Source organism: Plodia interpunctella, chromosome 25, assembly GCF_027563975.2.
Source record: "Plodia interpunctella isolate USDA-ARS_2022_Savannah chromosome 25, ilPloInte3.2, whole genome shotgun sequence".
NCBI classification, from domain to species: Eukaryota; Metazoa; Arthropoda; class Insecta; order Lepidoptera; family Pyralidae; genus Plodia; species Plodia interpunctella.
In genome coordinates, this window is record NC_071318.1 from 4,116,362 (window position 1) to 4,135,298 (window position 18,937).

Genomic DNA, 18,937 nt, shown 5'->3' on the forward strand with positions numbered 1-18,937 from the left:
GGCTTCGTTCCCGTGGGAAATTTGAGATAAAATATAGTTTATAGCAATCTTGGATAATGTACCTTTCTAATGGTGAAAAAAATTTTGAAATTGGCTCAATAGTTTCGGAGATTATCCGCCACAAACATACAAACTCATAAACGCTTACCTCTTTATAATAATAGTATATATTATTATATAGGCCATTATGATTCTTGATTGCCACGTACGAAAGAATATGGATCAGTGACGATACGCTTTAAGTCATATTGACAAAGCAATTTGTGAATCTTAGTATAATATAATATTTTATTTGGTTCAGGAAATAAATTCAAATTTGAAGAATATACTTATAAGTTTAATGAAATATGTGAAACGTAAATAGTATAGATAATAACACTTACTAATTTTCTGTGACTTGCCAGCTCGTCTGGGTATATCCCATTGCAAATGCAACGCGTTTTTGTGTGACGTCACCCGCAAACTGGGAGGCTCCGGTGTTGGCAACACTGAGACTTCATACGAGACTGAGTCTGACCCGTAGAGATTTTTTGCTAGACAAGTGTAGTTGCCACTCAGGGATTGGTCGATATCTGAAATTGATAAATATTTATTAACTACTATGTATTTAACTTAAGGCATATTTTCAGTATCCACACTAATATTATAAATGCGAAAGTCTGTGTGTTCCGCTTTCATGATTTTACGCTGCTAAATCGATTTGGACGAAATTTGGTATGCACGTAGTTAAAGACCCCCTTTAAACATAGGCCTTTTTTGAAATCAACCCCCAAATATCTATAATGGGGGTAAATGTTAGTATGAAACTCACGTCTATTCCGCTTGTACCATATATAAATATATATATAATAGAAATATAAATAGAAATATAAATATATTAGGACAAATCGCACAGATTGAGCTAGCCCCAAAGTAAGTTCGAGACTTGTGTTATGGGATACTAACTAAATTTTATAATAAATACATATATAGGTAAACATCCAAGACCCGGGCCAATCAGAAAAATATCATTTTCTATCATGACCCGACCGGCGATCGAACCCGGGACCTCTCGGTTCAGTGGCAAGAACTTTACCACTGCGCCACCGAGGTCGTCAAATTCATGGCAGAAGCTGATAAAAGTCTAAATAAGCCGTAAAAGAACAATAATAAAAAAAACTTACTGTTTATAAGCAAGCTGTCGTCATGGTTCCTCGTAAACCTGGGGTGGTGTGTGATGATGTTCAACTTGTGGTACCACACGGTCCTAGGGGGTGGTACCCCCACACATTGACAGACTAACAGTAAGGAACTACCCACTCCCACTGAAACGGGACCACCTAAAGATGCTACTCCAGCTACCACTGAAAAATAAATTATAAACTAGTGACCCGGCCTGGGTTCATACAAGGTCTATAGACCTTCAGGAATATTGTCTAAATAACAGTGAAAACTGCATCAAAATCCGTTGCGTATTTCGAAAGATAAAAGCTTAGATACAGCATGCATCACATGTGGATATTGTTGACCAATTACTGTTGATTAGTGAAAGTGTAGGGTGGTGTAAAATAAGCTTTTCAATTCTTTCTCTTTCCTACGGTCTTTAGCAGTTTTAGTTGTCAGTAGGCTCGAATCCTCGACGATATCAAGCCAGCATTTCGTCGTGGTTGCCCCTTCTACCAGGGCCAAGCGAGAGCGGACATTTAGCCAGGCATAGCCAATTTAAGACGCGGCCATAGTAGCCTACATAATAAAGATCCAAATGGTTGCCAGGCGTTTTATATCCAAATTATTGAACCCCTAATTCATAATTAAGTACTAGATGTTGTCTGGGTCTTTGCTCCCGTGGGAATTTTGAGATAAAATATAGCAGCAATCTTGGATAATGCATTTCTAATTGTGAAAGAATTTTTGAAATCGGTGGTTCTGTAGTCAAAATCAAAATCAAAATCAAATCATTTATTCAGAAATTAGGCCTTCACAGGCACTTTTTCACGTCATATTTTTGTAGATTACCCGCCTCAAACATGCAAACTCACAAACTCTTTATAATAATAGTACAGATTGAAAAATATAATAATTAAAATGACTTTGGTATCGGTGTTCAGCGACTCTAGTTTTGTTACTGTCACACTGTAAATTACAAAAAAAAAGCGTTCTTGAGAATTCTCAAAATATCACTCAATCACTGCCCAATAAAAGTTTAATAACAAACGAACCTTTAGAAGACAACTCCGCGTGCACCCTGCGGCCGGCCGCGCCCTCGCCCGCCGCCGTGTGCGCGCGCACGAACACCTCGTACTGCGCGCCCGACAGCCCCGGCACTGACAGCGTCACTTGCCGGAGCGATTCTTGTGTTGCATCTACTCTGTAGCTTTGAGGTGGGCTCGTGCTGGAAGGTAATAGATTGGTGCTACTATTTATTTGGTTTATTAGTCGCAAAGACACGACTCTGTTGCTCCGTCTTCCTGTGCGTTGACGTCCGACGACGTGGAAATTTCCACGTATGTCGACACTCGTCATTGTCAAACTAATATTAAACAACGGAGCACAACGAAGAAATTGAGCCTAATATAAGTATACTAGCTGCGCCCTGGGGTTTTGCTCCCGTTATATTCTACCCGTGCACCAAATTTCATAACAATCGGTCCAGTAGATTTTGAGTGAAAGAGTAACAAACACACATCCTCACAAACTTTCTCATTTTTAATATTAAAAGGATAGAAAAGTATAAATTATTTATTAATTTACGGCAATATTAAGTGTAACTGTACATCACAACCACATTGCTGATATACCACCGGATTATAATTAAAGAAATGGTTTGCCTTATATAACTTACCTAGCCACAGGCTTGACATAAACAGTGTAATGTGTAATTTCCCCATTCGGCTGCTCCGGTCTCTTCCAGCTCACGAGTAGAGAATTTGGAGATGAAACGAGCACTTTGATTTGTGATGGAGCTCCTGGCACTGAAATATCATTTTATACAGTTTTAACGTAATTAAGTATATCTAATACTAAGCTGAGCCTCGGGGCTTCGATCCTTCGGTGGGAATTTCGGGATAAAAAGTATTCTATGTGTTATTCTAGGTTATATTCTACCCGTGTACCGAATTTCATAACAATGCGATTTTGCGTGCGAGAGTAACAAACATACATACACACATTATATACTTATGTTCTGACAAATTTGACGTTGATTTTGACAAGGTCGCCGCTGACGTTTGCTCTGGCAAAATGGCGTTCTTTGCATTTTTCTGCGCACGTTAATGTTAATGTCAAAGTTGAAGGTGAAGTCCACCCTAAATTTTGTTTACCAATTAACTTTAAATTAAAATATCACACGTGTAAATTTTGATAACTTACCGTCTTGTAAGGTGGAACACACTATGGGGTAGGAAAATGGTCCTAAGCCATAGTTGGAAAAACCTGCCACTTTGATCGTGTAGTTTGTGTACTTTAGTAGCGCTTGAAGATACAACTCTGTGTGTGGTGACGTGATGTTCTGCCAAATTCCATCTAGAAATAATAGGTAATGTTTTAAAATCGTTATTAGTTTACAAGAGGTAAACTTTTTGGTAATTCCCGCCATTGTACGGTCGGCTGCATAAGTCTATAGACACATGTGAACCTTATTCCCATAAGAATCATTTATTCCTGTTCCCTCTTTAGGATCTGCTGGAATTAGCTTTTGTCCGCGGCTTCATCTGCGTAATTTTGTGGCTTCCTCCGCTCATAACTTATTATTGTCAATATCTCGAGTTCGAAGCAACGTATCGCGATGAAACCCATACCATACCATACCCATAACATAGATTTTAAGATAGATCATCCCGCTATGCAGCTATGAAAACTGCATCAAATGCCATGCAGTAGTTTTTTCGTGATGTGCGAACAAACATAGAGACAGACAGGCAGACAAAAAATAAAAAATAAATATTTTGACATCTATTAGCCTCATAAAGATCTCCCATATATTTTTCTTTAATATCTCCTATGTATAGACACGACTTACAATTTTATTATATGTATATGGCTATGGATATGCGACTATGTACAAATGCTATATATATATGGCGGCAATCCCTTTGGAATGACGACATCGCCAAGGTTGAAAAGCTCAAAATTGTGAAATTCGGTTCGGGATGAATTGGAGTAGACTTATGTCCTGCCGTAGAAGAATTGAGCTGAAGAAGAAGAAGAACTTATAAATAATCTACCTTCAGTACCGAAGTAGACGGAGTAACCAATTAGTGAAGTACCCTGCGCAGTGATGGGTTGCCACGAGACCTTTAGCGATGTCGACGACATCCCTCTGCATTCCAACCCCGATGGCGGTTGTTCCGGAGCTGAAATCAATGTTAATTGACTGAATACAAATTTATTTCTAGGATAGGTAAATAATTAACTGGAAGTTAGTTTGAATGTCAAATATTTGACGACCTCGGTGGCGTATTGGTAAAGTGCTTGCCCCTGAACTGAGAGGTTCCGGATTCGATCCCCGGTCGTGTCGGAAAATGATCTTTTTCTGATTGGTCCGAGTTCTGGATGTTTATCTATATAATATGTATTTGTTATAAAATATAGTAGCGTTGAGAGTTAGTATCCCATAACACAAGTCTCGAACTTACTTTGGGGCTAGCTCAATCTGTGTGAATTGTCCTAATATATTTATTTACCTATTTATTTATGATAGGCCCCATTTTACCTATTGCTGATAAAGTATCTATAGATTGTATTATGTAACATATCGTGAAATTGTGTCTCACATTCAATACGGCGTAATCGCCTATCAATCACACAAACCAATCACATCAGGCAGATTTAGGTTAAGTTAATTTATTTGTCAATTCAAAATATATTATTTTATCAGAGAGTGGTGCAACAGGCTCTAAATCTAAATCCAGATAACAACCTATTCAATAAATATGAAAAGAAGCCTATTTTAACACTTTCTGATGAATCATCATACAGTAATCTGACAGATAAACTAGCTGCTGGCTATCTAGCAGCTCAAAAATGGTGTTTTTCAAGTGTTGCATAGAGCTTTACAAGAAGAGGAACACAATTTTTAACCCTATCTGTTTGATTACGCTTAGGATATCTGCAACTTTATCAGCAAGAGGTGAAACAGGTATTCAGCCCGCATCACTCTAATCTCCGTCACACCATTTTGTCACACAAGTGCGACACAGAACAATCTTATTCATCACTGTCACATCTAACTGGTTGTAATAACATGGTAGTAGGAAGTAACCGTAAATCACAAATAATATTCTTTGGGCTTAATATTTTTTCCCAAATAATATTTCTGACTTTCTTAAATGCGAATATAATGTTTACTACCTATTCACGCTTTATCTACTTAACTAATCTTCTTGAAATTTTGCATACATGTAGTTTAAAGTGTGGAGAAGCACATAGGGTATCTTTTATCCCGGAAAATTTAGGCGGGCGAAGCCGCGGGCAACTGCTAGTGATAAATATGATAGACAATATATAGGTATTCCCTTTACCTCCTTCTCTTGTCGATTGATACACAGGCAGCGAAAATGGACCGTTCCCTGCCGAGTTGAATGCACTCACTGAGACTGCGTATCTGAAAATTTTACGACATAGGTATTTATTGTTAATTTGATTGCACATTAAGATACTTACGAGTGCAGTTAATTATTCTACATATCGAATTAAAATTGTCTATTTCACGTCAAAGTTTAAATGGAATAGTATTTCTAAAAACTAGAAATTACTAGTATTTCGGAATGATCGCTGAATGAATGCAAAAAGAAAATAATTTAAACATTGTGCCTATTGAGTCTGAAGCGCATAACATTATCTCTCTCTCTCTCTCAACTTTGCATATTCCCGGTTTAGTTCGGAACCGCCGCGATCCCCAAGACCAGAGTAAAAAAAACCTTAAAATTTTAAAATCTTGTTGTGATTTTACAACCGTCCGCCTGTCGCTGCCCATCAGCTACTTGGGCTGTGTCCCTTAGTCCCTCGTACGACATCCACGGGAGGATATGGAGTGGTCCTATTCTAGGGCGGAATAATGCAGCGCATAACATTATTGTTGGTATAATACAGTCTTCAGTTATAACCGAAATGGAAGATTGAAGTGTACAGTTTTCTCTGTCTTCGGTTATTACCTTGTGTTTTTCAGAAGGCCGCTTAGTGTAGTCTCCTGTTTGCCCTTCCTGAAGACTACTTTCACAATCTTGGTCTGAGTATCATTGGGTCCTGCATGATAATGTGGTAAAAGAAATTTATTTTCACAATAATTATAAATCAAACTACTAAGTTTCTTAACTTTTCTATCAAACGAAATTCTAGAAATATAGGAAAACACATTTATTACTAGCATCCCGCCCCGGCTTCGTTCGGGTATACACACATAAACCTCCCTTAGGAATCACAATAACTATTGGTGTAATCCTCATAAAAACCCGTGCAGTAGTTTTTGAGTTCAAAATGTGTAAGAAATTAAAAATTCTATATTCAACGATAAATAAAATTTACTTAAAACTCCAAACGCCGACTTCCAAAGCGCAAGTGAAGAAGAAGCGGCACAAGGTAAGAATGAAATTCAAAATCAAATCATTTATTCAGAAATTAGGCCTTTACGGGCACTTTTTCACGTAATATTCTAAACACTAGTATTTCGAAGCAACCACTGCTGAGAAGAAATGCCGAAAGAAACTCATTTAAACAGTGTTGAACCTCATGCCAGAAGGGCTTAACATTTTTGAAATACAGATTTATGTATAAGGAAGTACAATAAAGATAATACATTCAAACGTATTTCTCTACGGGTATACCTTTGTGAGTAAAGAGTTCATATATCTATCTATATATGCCTAACCTGTCTCCCCACTGATCCTGGGAACAGCCTTAACATGGTACCCCTGCAGTGGCCCGTTATGGCTGTCGCGTGGCGGCGCCAGCCACGACACCAGGAGCTCCCCGGGGCTCTCGCTCGCTTGGACTTGGACGCTGAGGGGGGTTGATGATGGCGCTGGAAAGTATGGAACTTCAAATCTAGTACCCAGGTAACGGGATCCAGGAAGCACAAGTCTGGACTCCGTTTTTTTAACTTCATAGTCGTTTATGTCGCAGTGTGGGGTAAATGTTTCACTCTTTCTTCCACGACGTTCAATGAATAATAATTCATAATCAAGTTTTTTTAAACTAACTTTCGCAAACTAAACTTACGCTCGTAATGCGTTTACACATATTCGAATTAACATTTCGAACATACAAAATGTCAGCTACATTAATAAATAATAATTTGTTAGCTACAACTTTTGAACGACTGAACCGATTTTCATTAAACATAGAGAATAACCGGGATAAAATTATCTATGACACAAAAAAAACTACACGAAAATCGGTTCATCATACGGATACAAAGATACACAGATATATAGACAGACACGTTAAACTTATAACATTCCTCTTGCGTCGGGGGTTAAAACGTTCATGTTAGTTCCGTCCCGTTAATATATATAATGTAGTTATGCCTGTTTACCTTCATGCTGTGTGGTAAAGTGTACAGGCTGGGTATAAGGACTGAGGTCGACCTGGTTTCCAGAAGCCACTCTCACTCTGTAGTCCACTGCAGGCTGGAGATCTCTCAATTCTATGCTCTGACGAGATTCGGTGTCTTGTCTGGAATCATAATTCGAAAGAAATTAAAACATTCAGTAAATATGAATTTAAGAGCGTGTTCGTGTATGCATATATACAGGTTGATTTTTTATACATTGTACTGAATAACTTTTCGTATGGAAGCACACTAGAAATCGCGAAAAAAAAAATCAGCTGATCCATACATTTTCCACAACTTAGGTATTTAATTTTGTATAGAACAGCTGATTATTTTTTCGCGATTTCGGAGTTACTAATACTAAAAGGTGTTCAGAAATATGACCGAGCATGTAGACAAAATATAGCCAATATACTCACTATACTTACTGTTCTGTGTGTATGTACTTATGAATAAATACATGTAGTGCTTGAAAAAAGGCAAAATGAAAAAAGAAAAGAAATATACACAGCATTGACAATACCTACCTGGTAATATTGATGCACTTAGCGCTGTCCCACATCATAAAATCCGTCAAAATGAAAAGAAATATACATTTCAGTGACCAATACCTGGTAATATTGATGCTCTTAGCGCTGTCACACATCATAAAATCCGTCGGAATGAAAATAAATATACACTCCAGTGACCAATACCTGGTAATATTGATGCTCTTAGTGCTGTCCCACATCATAAAATTCGTCAAAATGAAAAGAAATATACACTCCAGTGATCAATACCTGGTAATATTGATGCACTTAGCGCTGTCCCACATCATAAAATCCGTCAAAATAAAAAAATATATACACTCCAGTGACCAATACCTGGTAATATTGATACTCTTAGCGCTGTCCCACATCATAAAATTCGTCAAAATGTAAAGAAATATACACTCCAGTGACCAATACCTGGTAATATTGATGTTCTTAGCGCTGTCCCACATCATAAAATCTGTCAAAATGAAAAGAAATATACACTCCAGTGATCAATACCTGGTAATATTGATGCACTTAGCGCTGTCCCACATCATAAAAATCTGTCAAAACGAAAAGAAACGTACACTCCAGTGATCAATACCTGGTAATATTGATGCTCTTAGCGCTGTCCCACATCATAAAATCCGTCGTAGTATACTGCATAGTGTAATATTGTACGTGAGTTATGATCGTATCCCTCCACGATAGCTTGGCTGAGTTGCTGGAAACCGAGTCCACTTGGAGGTCCATGGGCGGGGTAGGTGGTTCTGAAATGGTTGAAAATCATTACATAGTAAAAACAAACTCGCCCTCCGCGTCTGTTTCGAAACTTTTTACTTTTAATACATGCAACGGATTTTGATGCACTTTTCACTGTTATTTGGACGATTTATTTATTTTATTTTACATTTTATACTTAAAAAATAAACATTGTATCTAGTGTGGCATAGATTATGTCACACTAGTTAAAATGTTTTTTGTTTATTTTTCATTAACAAATAAAATAAATTGAGATAAATATGATGGTGTTCATTTATGCCAGCAAATGCTACGAATTGCTTCAACTGAGCGACGACGTATAGGCTACGAACGTGCTACGAATATTCGAAGTACGAGCTACGATTAATTATTGCGTCCTACGACTCACTTTATAATTTTCTATAACTCCGTTCCGGCTCTAGTCCCGGCTTCACTCGGGTAAAACCATAATAAAAAAGTCTGTGTCACTTCAGAAGGTTTTGTCTATCTCTGTGCCAAATTTCATCAAAATCGGCCCAGTAGATTTTGAGTTTATCCATTACAAACAAAAATACAAATCTTTTCTCTTTATAATATTAGTATTAATTAGTATTGATAAAATAACGCATTTTTATTATTTTTACGCTGACCCTGGGCTTTGCAGCGTCATGAAACACGTGAGAATATAAGATATATAGGTATATGATATATATACCTATTATTCTATGTATATATGTAGATAGTTAACATTGTAATTTTTTAAACAATTTAAAGAGGTACTGACACCTAGAAAGCGAGTGACGCCTAAGAACAGAACGATGATGTGATTAAGAAGTAGGTAATATTTTTGTAAGTTATTATTTACAAAAATGAACACTCATGAAAATTAAAAGGTTAGGCCATTCATATGTAAGTAGTTAAAAGTGGACATAGAATGCGTTTTTTGTACCGTTTTAGTATATATATTTCAAATTAAAAAAAAAGGACTTACCGAGTATATCCAGGTAGATGTTATAAGCGGCGACCCCGTGGGGGTTGCTTGCCCTGCACTCGTAACTACCGCCATCTGGCGGCTCCACGTAGTTTATATTTATTGTGGATTTTATTCCGTTGTGGGTCATGCTTTCTGATATTGTCACTCTGAAAACAGATTTATTTTTGTGCATAGAAAATACTTTTGACCACATTTAAAATCTTATGCCGGCTTCACATTGTCGTCGAACAGTTTGCCAAACTTTGGCAGATTTGGTATATACTGTGCTGGTTTTTCATTGCGACAAATAATAGCACCTGCTAATTACGCAATGTTCACCCATTCGTGTCGGCATGTGTCTGAGTTCGAGTGTGAACTGGCATTATTGTTTAAAGAGAATGTATGCATATCTGGAGGTGATAGATACTTATATTAATAAAACACGGATTCGATATACTGTGTTGGCTTTTCATTGTGGTAATATAGGTAGGTAAAAATTGCGTTCCTAATGAGAGTTGACGTCAAACAGGCGGTCAATTGTGAAATCACGGTCGACGTTTTCCAATATTTTACGCTAATCTTGGGCGTCGCGACGTCGTAGCCTCACATGCAACCGAGAACATGCGCAGATAATAAAGAAAGACAAAGTTATAACGTTATTTGTTTCCCACATTTTTATTACAACCCATCTGTGGAAAACATGTGGAACTCCCACTGTTCCACAATTTTCCCGAAAGGGTGTAGGGTTAGACGTTGTATTTAAAAACAAATGGAAAAACAGATGGCGCTACATGCGTAAGCTATTGCCACAAACATGAAAGTTTGTGGGAATAGGGTGTGAGTTTCGATTTTATTACCTTTTTAACATAAAAAAACTGATTGGGTGTTGATGACTTGCACAAAACTTAGAAGATTTGCTTTTTAAATGAAAGTTTTTGACGAAAGCGGTCACAGAAAAACTATACGTACAACCATACAATATCTATATTTACTAATATTATAATTTTTAAAGTGTGTTCGTTTGTCCTTCTTTCACGCCAAAATGGAACAATAAAATTAAGGTTGTTTTATGTGATAGTTGGAGAGCTGAAAAGGGACAATGGCCACTATTCGCCGCAAACGAAGCCGAGATTAACTCGTGTATTGTAAATAAATCATGAAAAACTAATTACATACCTTGAAGAAGTAAAATCTACAGGCTTCCCGTCCAAACTCCACTTGACTCGAATAGGGTTGTCTCCCAGTGGTGTACAAGTTAGAGTTATTGGCAGCCCTGTCTTGGTAGTCAAGTTCGAACCCACGGATTCAAAGTGCACCGGCTCTAGAGATAATTTTTAAGTTGAAAAAAATCATAATTATTAGTCATATTTTTTTATGTCATGCTGATCCACACTATATTAAGAATGTGTTTCTTTTCTTATAATAGGTTAGGAACATTGTTTTTCTTCCGCTATTTTCTAGAATATCCAATAAAGCAATTTTCATCACAAAAGTTATACTAACAGCCAACATTAATTTTATCAAGATCAAAATATACTTAAGCAAAACTTCTTGTACTCAAAATATTTACTCTAAGTTCTTCAATCGTGTGGAGGAGTTCAATACAAAGAGGACTTTTTATCATAAAAATTGTAAGGAAGACAACTGCTAATCTGACCGAGGAAGGACAATAGGACTATTTTTTTTACCAGTCTGCCGTATCAACTGGACTAGGCGAAGTTATATTATTTATAATAACTATAATAATCGGTAGCTTGTGTCCTAACGCCGCTACCTATGTGTGTCTCTTTATATTTAATAATATATAAAATAATAAAAATGTAAGAAATAAGTGGAATAATAACAAACTCACTATTAATACTGATCCACAAATTCTTATTGAGCGCGTCACCGACTCCATTCTCAACGTTACACGCGTACATTCCTTCATCAGACAGTGACACTACTTCAATGATGAGGGTACCGTTTGGATAGCTCATGATGCCTCCTCCAGCTAAGTCTAGGACTGGTCGCCAGATTCCTAAGGTCGCTGAAATAAATATAATTATATGATCAGAGAACGAACCTTACGATTAAACATTTTCATATACGAGTATCTGTAAGATATATCTAATTAGATTAATATTAGTATTTATTTTGTAGAATTCGAAATATAAGATTCAATTTGTTCAAAAAATATTCAGAATTTAGAAATAATAAATAAATTAATGATTGCTCAGCAACCTTAAAGTACTTAGTTAAATTAAATAGTATATAAATTAATCATTGTTATCTAAATATTATAAACAGTTAGATTTAAAATAACGTACGAAAACATGACGAAGAAAGTAAGAATAGCCGTTTGCTACCACTACCAAGGCGATTTGAAAATAATGATTTAAATTTACAAGACAACGACTAAATGATGATAGTAAGGGAAGAGGTACCATCTCTTTTCATCCAGTGTATTTGTGGAGTTGGGTATCCATTGGCATTACAGAAGACTGCTCCGCGGTGACCTAATAGTAGTGAAGTGTTAGACGGTTCTTCTATCCATTTGGGAGCCACTGAAATATTGGAAATCAGTTTAGTTATTTTCAATCTAAATCTAGTTTTGTACATTCGTAGGAAGTCATATAATAAAATAGACATATAACAAAATGTAATTTTTTACAGAAAGCTGTATCAAATCATACACATGATTTGCTTTTACTAAAACTGTTTATTTAAAATAGGCAATTATAACGTCAAATGCCAATATTAATTTACAACTGTAATCAGGCCATCGATACGTACCGTTTATGTATAGATTTGCGGTTTGGTTCACTTTGCCGACGTGGTTGGTTGCTATGCATGTGTACTTGCCGCAATGTTCCAATGAAACCCGTTTTATTATCAAAACGCTAAATAGTTCTGCGCTTCGCTCTGTTATCTGTTGGTATTCCACAGGGATTAATACTCGGACCGCCGAAAATTGTGAAAAGTAGATTTCATATTCAATAAAAGTTTTTAATTTAAAGTAGTTTTTGCGAACATGAATATGACATTACATATATAAATTTTGTTGTGGAGATTCATAAATATCAAATATCTTTTTAAAAAATGTAGGTAGATATCTATTGTAGAATAAGTGTTATGTTGATAGAGTAACTTTTTTAGCGTTTGCATTTATTTAACAAAATATATTTGTATAATGTTATAATAATCAGTTTCACCACTTTTACATAAATAATAAGGTTCGCAAAATATTTCTCACCTTTAAGTTAGCAGGAATCTTTTTCCCATCTTTCAACCAAGAGAAGTATATGGGTGGGTCTCCACTAATAATGTTGCACGTGATTTGAACTATCTGCCCCTCTTTCAATCCAGAACCAACTCGCAACTCATCCAATTCTGGTGCTTCTACTACTTGAATTTCAAATGATCTGAAATGATTATTTTATAAAAAAAAAAATTTCCTGACATTTTGATAATTTATTTATATTACAGGTACAACATCAAGCCCTTATCCCTTACAAAGTCAATAACGCTAGCAGTTACGAGACTCGAAGTCAAGTTACGCGGCTGTATTGGTTGAATTTTGATCCGAAAACAGTGATAAATTGCTAGCCAATCGCATTATAAAATTTTATAATCTGATTGACTGTAACAAATATTTCTTTTATCTATGTTTACAATCTACATGGAAGGAGAAATAAAATATTTGAAGTTATTAAATAAAAGAGACACTCAACACTCAACAGCCTACACTAAACTTATGTAGAGGGTCCGATGGACACACACACACACACAAACTATCTGTGATCACAATATCTGTGCGTGCTGGAAATCGACGAGCCGATAGTGTAGTGATCACAACGCTACGGCTTACGTCGATAAGTTCTTTATATTCTAAACATTATTAATATTCCTTGACACTTTTAGAAAAACTGACATTATTTAATTCCGTACATTTTTAAATTTTAGATTTTAAAAATATTTTATTTTAATGATTAGATTTTAAATTCTAAATTTTAGATTTAAATTTTAGATTTAAATTTTAGCAACTGTATGTTGACTATCTGGTAATAATAATTGTGTCCTAAATTGTCAACCACATAAATACATTTGCATGTTGTATTATATAGCTAAATAGGCTTGTTCTGATCACTATGCACCCGTTTTATTATCCGTATCTGCTGTTATTGTACCCTATTTAATTCAAATAATTTATTTTTGATTTTTGATAATAATTTTTTTACCTTCTAGCCATTTCCCCGGAAGGGCTATACACAATACAGGTATAGGTATCTCGGTTTTCTTCCTTCACCACTCTAGGTATATTCAGAACGCCATCGTCGCTATCATATAACTGTCTTTTCTTGCGTTTCCTCGCGCTAAAGTATGTCCGCTTGTATCTGCTGTGTTGGAGTAACGAACTTATTATCTTCTTCCCTTTATGCTCCCATTCAAGTTTGCTGATGAAATAAAATTTGCTTAAAATGGTTGAATTTGTGTGATATACAGAGACATCTACCATATATATAGGAAGTGTTATGTTATGGTAGGTACCTTGTGTAGATCTTTTAAAAAAGTTTCAAGGTAAGAAAAATAATTGAAGTGCACGTGACTATTTTTGAGGAGTGTTTATGTTAACTCGAAACTTTGCATAAAGATGTTGTATTTTACCAGTTATTATTTATATAGTTATTTAGTTATATACACCTGTTTAGTCTCATACATTTTGCTAATGCTGGCATGCAAACTAAAAATAGTTTTAACATAAAATATACTAATTAATAACTGTTCTTCCTCTAATCAAATAACATCAATAAAATTAATAAAAAAATAACATTCAAATAATACAATATAACATAGAATGTACTGAACCGAACCGACTTCTCGCTACATTTCATCTCGTACGTTTACGAATTTCAGGTTGATGGTACAGACAGACAATCTCTGCTAACGACTGTAGTCAATCAATTCCTCCATGACCATTCATTTAGTGAGATTGCTTTGGTTGTAGGACTCAAATTCACTCAGAGAAATACCAAGTAAATCAATTTGTGATTTGACTTTTTATCGAATGAAAAATCCCTTTAAGTGTTTCGTAGAAATCGAAGTAGTTGCTGATAAAATAAATTATATCTATTTTTCATAATAATGTTCTGGTCTTTTATTCTTGAGCCCCTGCGTTGCAAGTAAAATATAATTTGACTTTAATTCCTATATTGCTCTAAATGGTAATAAATACAAAATTCGAGGTATGTTCTTTTTCGGCTTATATTGGAAAAAATTAAAACAAAGGCACTCCAATTTTTAATATAAGCATAAAACTGAAGTATATCGAAAAACCTACTTTATCAAATTGTTTTCGAAAAATTACCTGATTGGGTATCCATAATAAGGGCATCTTAATTTTAGCCCGTCACCACTCTGAACTTTGATTGGCGGTAGGTTTCTTATGTATGGAGGTCCTGAAAATATACTTAAACGATTATTTATCTATGTTCGGTTCTGTCTATTCTGAACATTTTCAAGGACGCACGGTCTTCGAAGTCCTGTTGCAAACGCGTTTGATAATATACATATTATACAAGGCATTATGTCTGGCACTTCCTGGTTTTGTTTGCAGTAATAGGTATTTCTTTTATTCTCCTGGACATATAAAACTGTCAGCGCTAGGTTTTCTGCTTCTGCTAGGACCCGAAATTATCTGACTATACTTGACATAGCCGGCACAGCCAGATATTTGTTTCCTATGTTAAATTACATTATATTTGTTCCCCCTTTCATCGATATATTATACTTACCTATATGAATGAAAAAGAGAGCAATAGAATTACCATAAACATCGATTCTGCCATCGTGTCTCACACTAGCGTCACCCTCAACTGCAATACATGAGTATAATCCTCCATCGTCTACTCGTGTCCTCGTAATGTTTAGATGGGATACCACGCCTGATCCTGAGGGGGACATGATTTGACCTAGTGTGTACCTGAAAAGATTAGCCTTAATTTATTTAATTATTATTATATACTCACGAATGAAGTAAATCACAGAAGACAAGTTTGAGTCTACCTCGATTAAAACAATGCTTTTGATCGCATCAATCTTGCTTTGATGAACGTAAGAACAAAAGCATAATAATGAATTATTATGTATGCTCTTGTCGGTGGAGTATATATATATATATATATAGTCATAAGAAAAAAAAATGATTTTACAAAATTAACCATGGGAAACGTAGAAGGTTTTTAAGTTACTCATGACGCATTTTATACCACTGATATGATAAAAAAAAAAATTGTCTCAAGAGAAGTTGATAAAAATTAAGCATTATATGAGTAGCAGAAATTACTCTACTCTAAGGCTAAGTTTGGTTTATAAATTGAAAATATCAAGGAAACCGGAAAAAATGTCAGATGACAGATTAAAAAATATAATGTTTTGCCACACACCTTGCATCAGAGTTTAGAGATATAACTAATCCATCTCTTTCCCACACGAATCTTGGCGGTCTTATAGCTGTCGCAGTACACTGCAAACTGATCTGAAATACAATCACCTATTAAATATCTTGAAAAAAAAGGAAGCCTTCAACCTCACGAAGTTATCGATTCGTAAAAATTTTGAAAATAATCTTTGTTTGTATTGGATCCTTAGGACCATTTTGCCGTCTAGTTGATCGTCTAGACAATATTGTTTTTGCCAACGTCATAATCTTAAGTGAATGGTTTAATAATAGCTGATCATTTAAACTCACTTTGCTAAATATACATGCAATATTAAAACATACCACATACTGATAATATTTGCTAAATAGCACTACCATTGAAACACCATAGATACACTATTATGACGTTATGTTAAACGCCAGATGTAAAAAGCTATTAATTTGTCGAATGTATGTAATCTGCTCTGATCGATGGCTCCACTCGCATTCATCACTCAACTTAACAATGTGGTAAGCCGCAAAGAATCGGGATATTCATAATGTATGGGTTACACGTGCTCATGCAGATATTTAAAGAGGAGACATTGATTTATTTCTTCCATATTTAGGCATATAATACATAGACTAACTTGTCTGATTGCGAAAGTTAAATCAAAAAATCTCAATAGTATTACAATACATCAGTATGCACTTCACTGGAAAAAATGTGTAAAATAACACTACATTGAAATATCATAAAGACAGTATTATGAGATTACGTTTAAAGAAACACCTCCTCTCACGCCACATCTCCTCTCACGGCTTTTGAAATAAGTAGCACCCTTGTACTCATTTTTGTCATGTAATTTATATTTTAAGTATTTTCCATGCATAAATAAATAATAGCCACATATAAAATACATGTGATCTACTCTGATCGATGGCTGTAACAAGCAATCATCATTCAACTGAACACTGCGGTGAACCGCAAAGTGGCGCGACATTCATATGTGCATGCCACTTTGTAAACCCATTAGGAACTTATTAAAGAATTGTAAGCCTTTATGTCTTTTATTTACTGTATTTCGATATAGTTTTTCTGTACTTTTATACAATAAAGAGTAAGTGTATTGTACACATTTTGGCTTACAATAATGGAGAGTTGGGCATGAGAGATGGACAAACGACAAACCCAAGTTTCAAAGCGTAGGTGGTGACGATCGTTGAAGGGGGCAAAAAAAATATTTTCACGGACACTTTTTCATGTAAAATTCTCATTACCTATATATGAACTATTGAAAGTTAGAAATATTTAAAGAGTTCCTTTCAGCAGTACTCATTTAGCTGTATTGTTCGGATGGCAATATTTAATTGACGATTATAAACAATTATTATTTACGAAACTATTAGATCCCATTGCTTGGTGAAATCTGTCACTAGCCAGTTGTTTCCATTCTTGAAATAAATTTATCAAAAAACAATTTATACTTACATCTTTACCTGGAGTCACTGTCTCATCTGTGAAATGATGTGTGATCATTATATTGCTGGGGCCTAGATCTCTCTTACTTCTAATTCTCACATCTGAAACAAAAGAACATTATATATGTAGGGACAACATTTGCTAAATAAGCTTTCTGATTGTTATAGTTTGAAAATGCTCGTCTTAAAGAAATTAACGCACGTCGCCCGTCTTCGAACGAATCGAAAAGACGAACGAAGACCTACAATGAATTAATTAAATTAATGAAAATAATGAATGAATGAATGAATATAATGCATGAATGAATATAATGAATGAATTAATATAATGAATGAATGAAAATAATAAATGAATAAAAATTATGAATGAATGAATGAATGAGAAAATGTTGTAGTTGTTATTACTATCAAGGTCCTACCTTTTTAAAAAGATTTTGAAAATGATTCTCTCTTTCTCTGATCAGAGAGAGATCTCATCAGATCGTTTTCCCGGTTACTTCCTCAACCGTCGATGGTCTGAGCCCAGGGTAATGTAAAGAATTTTGACAATGACTCTCTATTCTTATAATTTCCACAAATATCTATTAACGTATTTTTGGGAATCCAAGAAAAGTTGAGGCTATTTATTTAATTTCTGCCCAATCTCGCTGCGTCACTTTTAGTGATTGTCGCTATTAATTCCCATATAAAAAAACAAGGAAAACGCTTTAAACTCTCAATTACTTACCGAGGTATTTATTTCCGTTTGTCCCTTGAGATTTTCTGTGCCAGTTGGATTTGAAAAAATAGTTAATTACAATTATTTTTATATTTAATCAAGTGTTGTCTAAGAGTGGATTGCAACAGTCAAGTTTAATCTCCGCCTGCCGCCGCCGTTATAGGTATTTTATTTAATAGTGGTGAAACAGATCCTAAAACAATGGAACTATATATAGACCATACCGATAACAAAAGTAACAATTTGAAATTGAAAAGTAGACATATATTGGAATTCATGTAAGTTGGTAGTTGAAAAGAGAACTAAATCAGTGCATTTGAAAAAAAGATCGCAAGATTAATGTAACGTTTGTAGACATTAGTAGACGAAGAAGAATTTGATTTTTAAATTAGTACTATATAGCCCAAAACTTCGAACACCGTGTCCTAAGTGCTCCCAACTTTTACCTCGCAACTACAACTTACATTATGCACTCGCATGGACTCCTGAGTTCGAAAACCAGGAGCTACACGAACTGTATGAGTTGGATTTGAAGTTAATAGCGTAGTTTAGCAGAATTAAACTGGTTTGGTAAGTTGGGAAC

At 35.2% G+C, this 18,937-nt stretch overlaps 1 protein-coding gene across 1 annotated transcript in view; it reads right to left on the bottom strand.

The window, feature by feature from the left end:
* The window catches only part of LOC128680905 (cell adhesion molecule Dscam2-like), an 86,560-nt gene that overhangs the window by 6,216 nt on the left and 61,407 nt on the right, over nucleotides 1-18,937 (bottom strand). The window contains exons 6-28 of the mRNA XM_053764384.1: nucleotides 18,364-18,413; nucleotides 17,647-17,738; nucleotides 16,180-16,271; nucleotides 15,562-15,716; nucleotides 15,102-15,192; nucleotides 13,975-14,190; nucleotides 12,990-13,158; nucleotides 12,530-12,665; nucleotides 12,181-12,300; nucleotides 11,607-11,783; nucleotides 10,931-11,075; nucleotides 9,773-9,921; nucleotides 8,645-8,810; nucleotides 7,511-7,650; nucleotides 6,845-6,997; nucleotides 6,132-6,222; nucleotides 5,499-5,581; nucleotides 4,203-4,331; nucleotides 3,349-3,501; nucleotides 2,822-2,951; nucleotides 2,199-2,371; nucleotides 1,164-1,343; nucleotides 384-572 (exon numbers count right to left, since the gene is read on the bottom strand). Of these exons, the coding sequence (XP_053620359.1) occupies nucleotides 384-572; nucleotides 1,164-1,343; nucleotides 2,199-2,371; nucleotides 2,822-2,951; nucleotides 3,349-3,501; nucleotides 4,203-4,331; nucleotides 5,499-5,581; nucleotides 6,132-6,222; nucleotides 6,845-6,997; nucleotides 7,511-7,650; nucleotides 8,645-8,810; nucleotides 9,773-9,921; nucleotides 10,931-11,075; nucleotides 11,607-11,783; nucleotides 12,181-12,300; nucleotides 12,530-12,665; nucleotides 12,990-13,158; nucleotides 13,975-14,190; nucleotides 15,102-15,192; nucleotides 15,562-15,716; nucleotides 16,180-16,271; nucleotides 17,647-17,738; nucleotides 18,364-18,413 (3,179 nt within the window). The remainder of the gene's footprint in view (nucleotides 1-383; nucleotides 573-1,163; nucleotides 1,344-2,198; nucleotides 2,372-2,821; nucleotides 2,952-3,348; nucleotides 3,502-4,202; nucleotides 4,332-5,498; nucleotides 5,582-6,131; nucleotides 6,223-6,844; nucleotides 6,998-7,510; nucleotides 7,651-8,644; nucleotides 8,811-9,772; nucleotides 9,922-10,930; nucleotides 11,076-11,606; nucleotides 11,784-12,180; nucleotides 12,301-12,529; nucleotides 12,666-12,989; nucleotides 13,159-13,974; nucleotides 14,191-15,101; nucleotides 15,193-15,561; nucleotides 15,717-16,179; nucleotides 16,272-17,646; nucleotides 17,739-18,363; nucleotides 18,414-18,937) is intronic.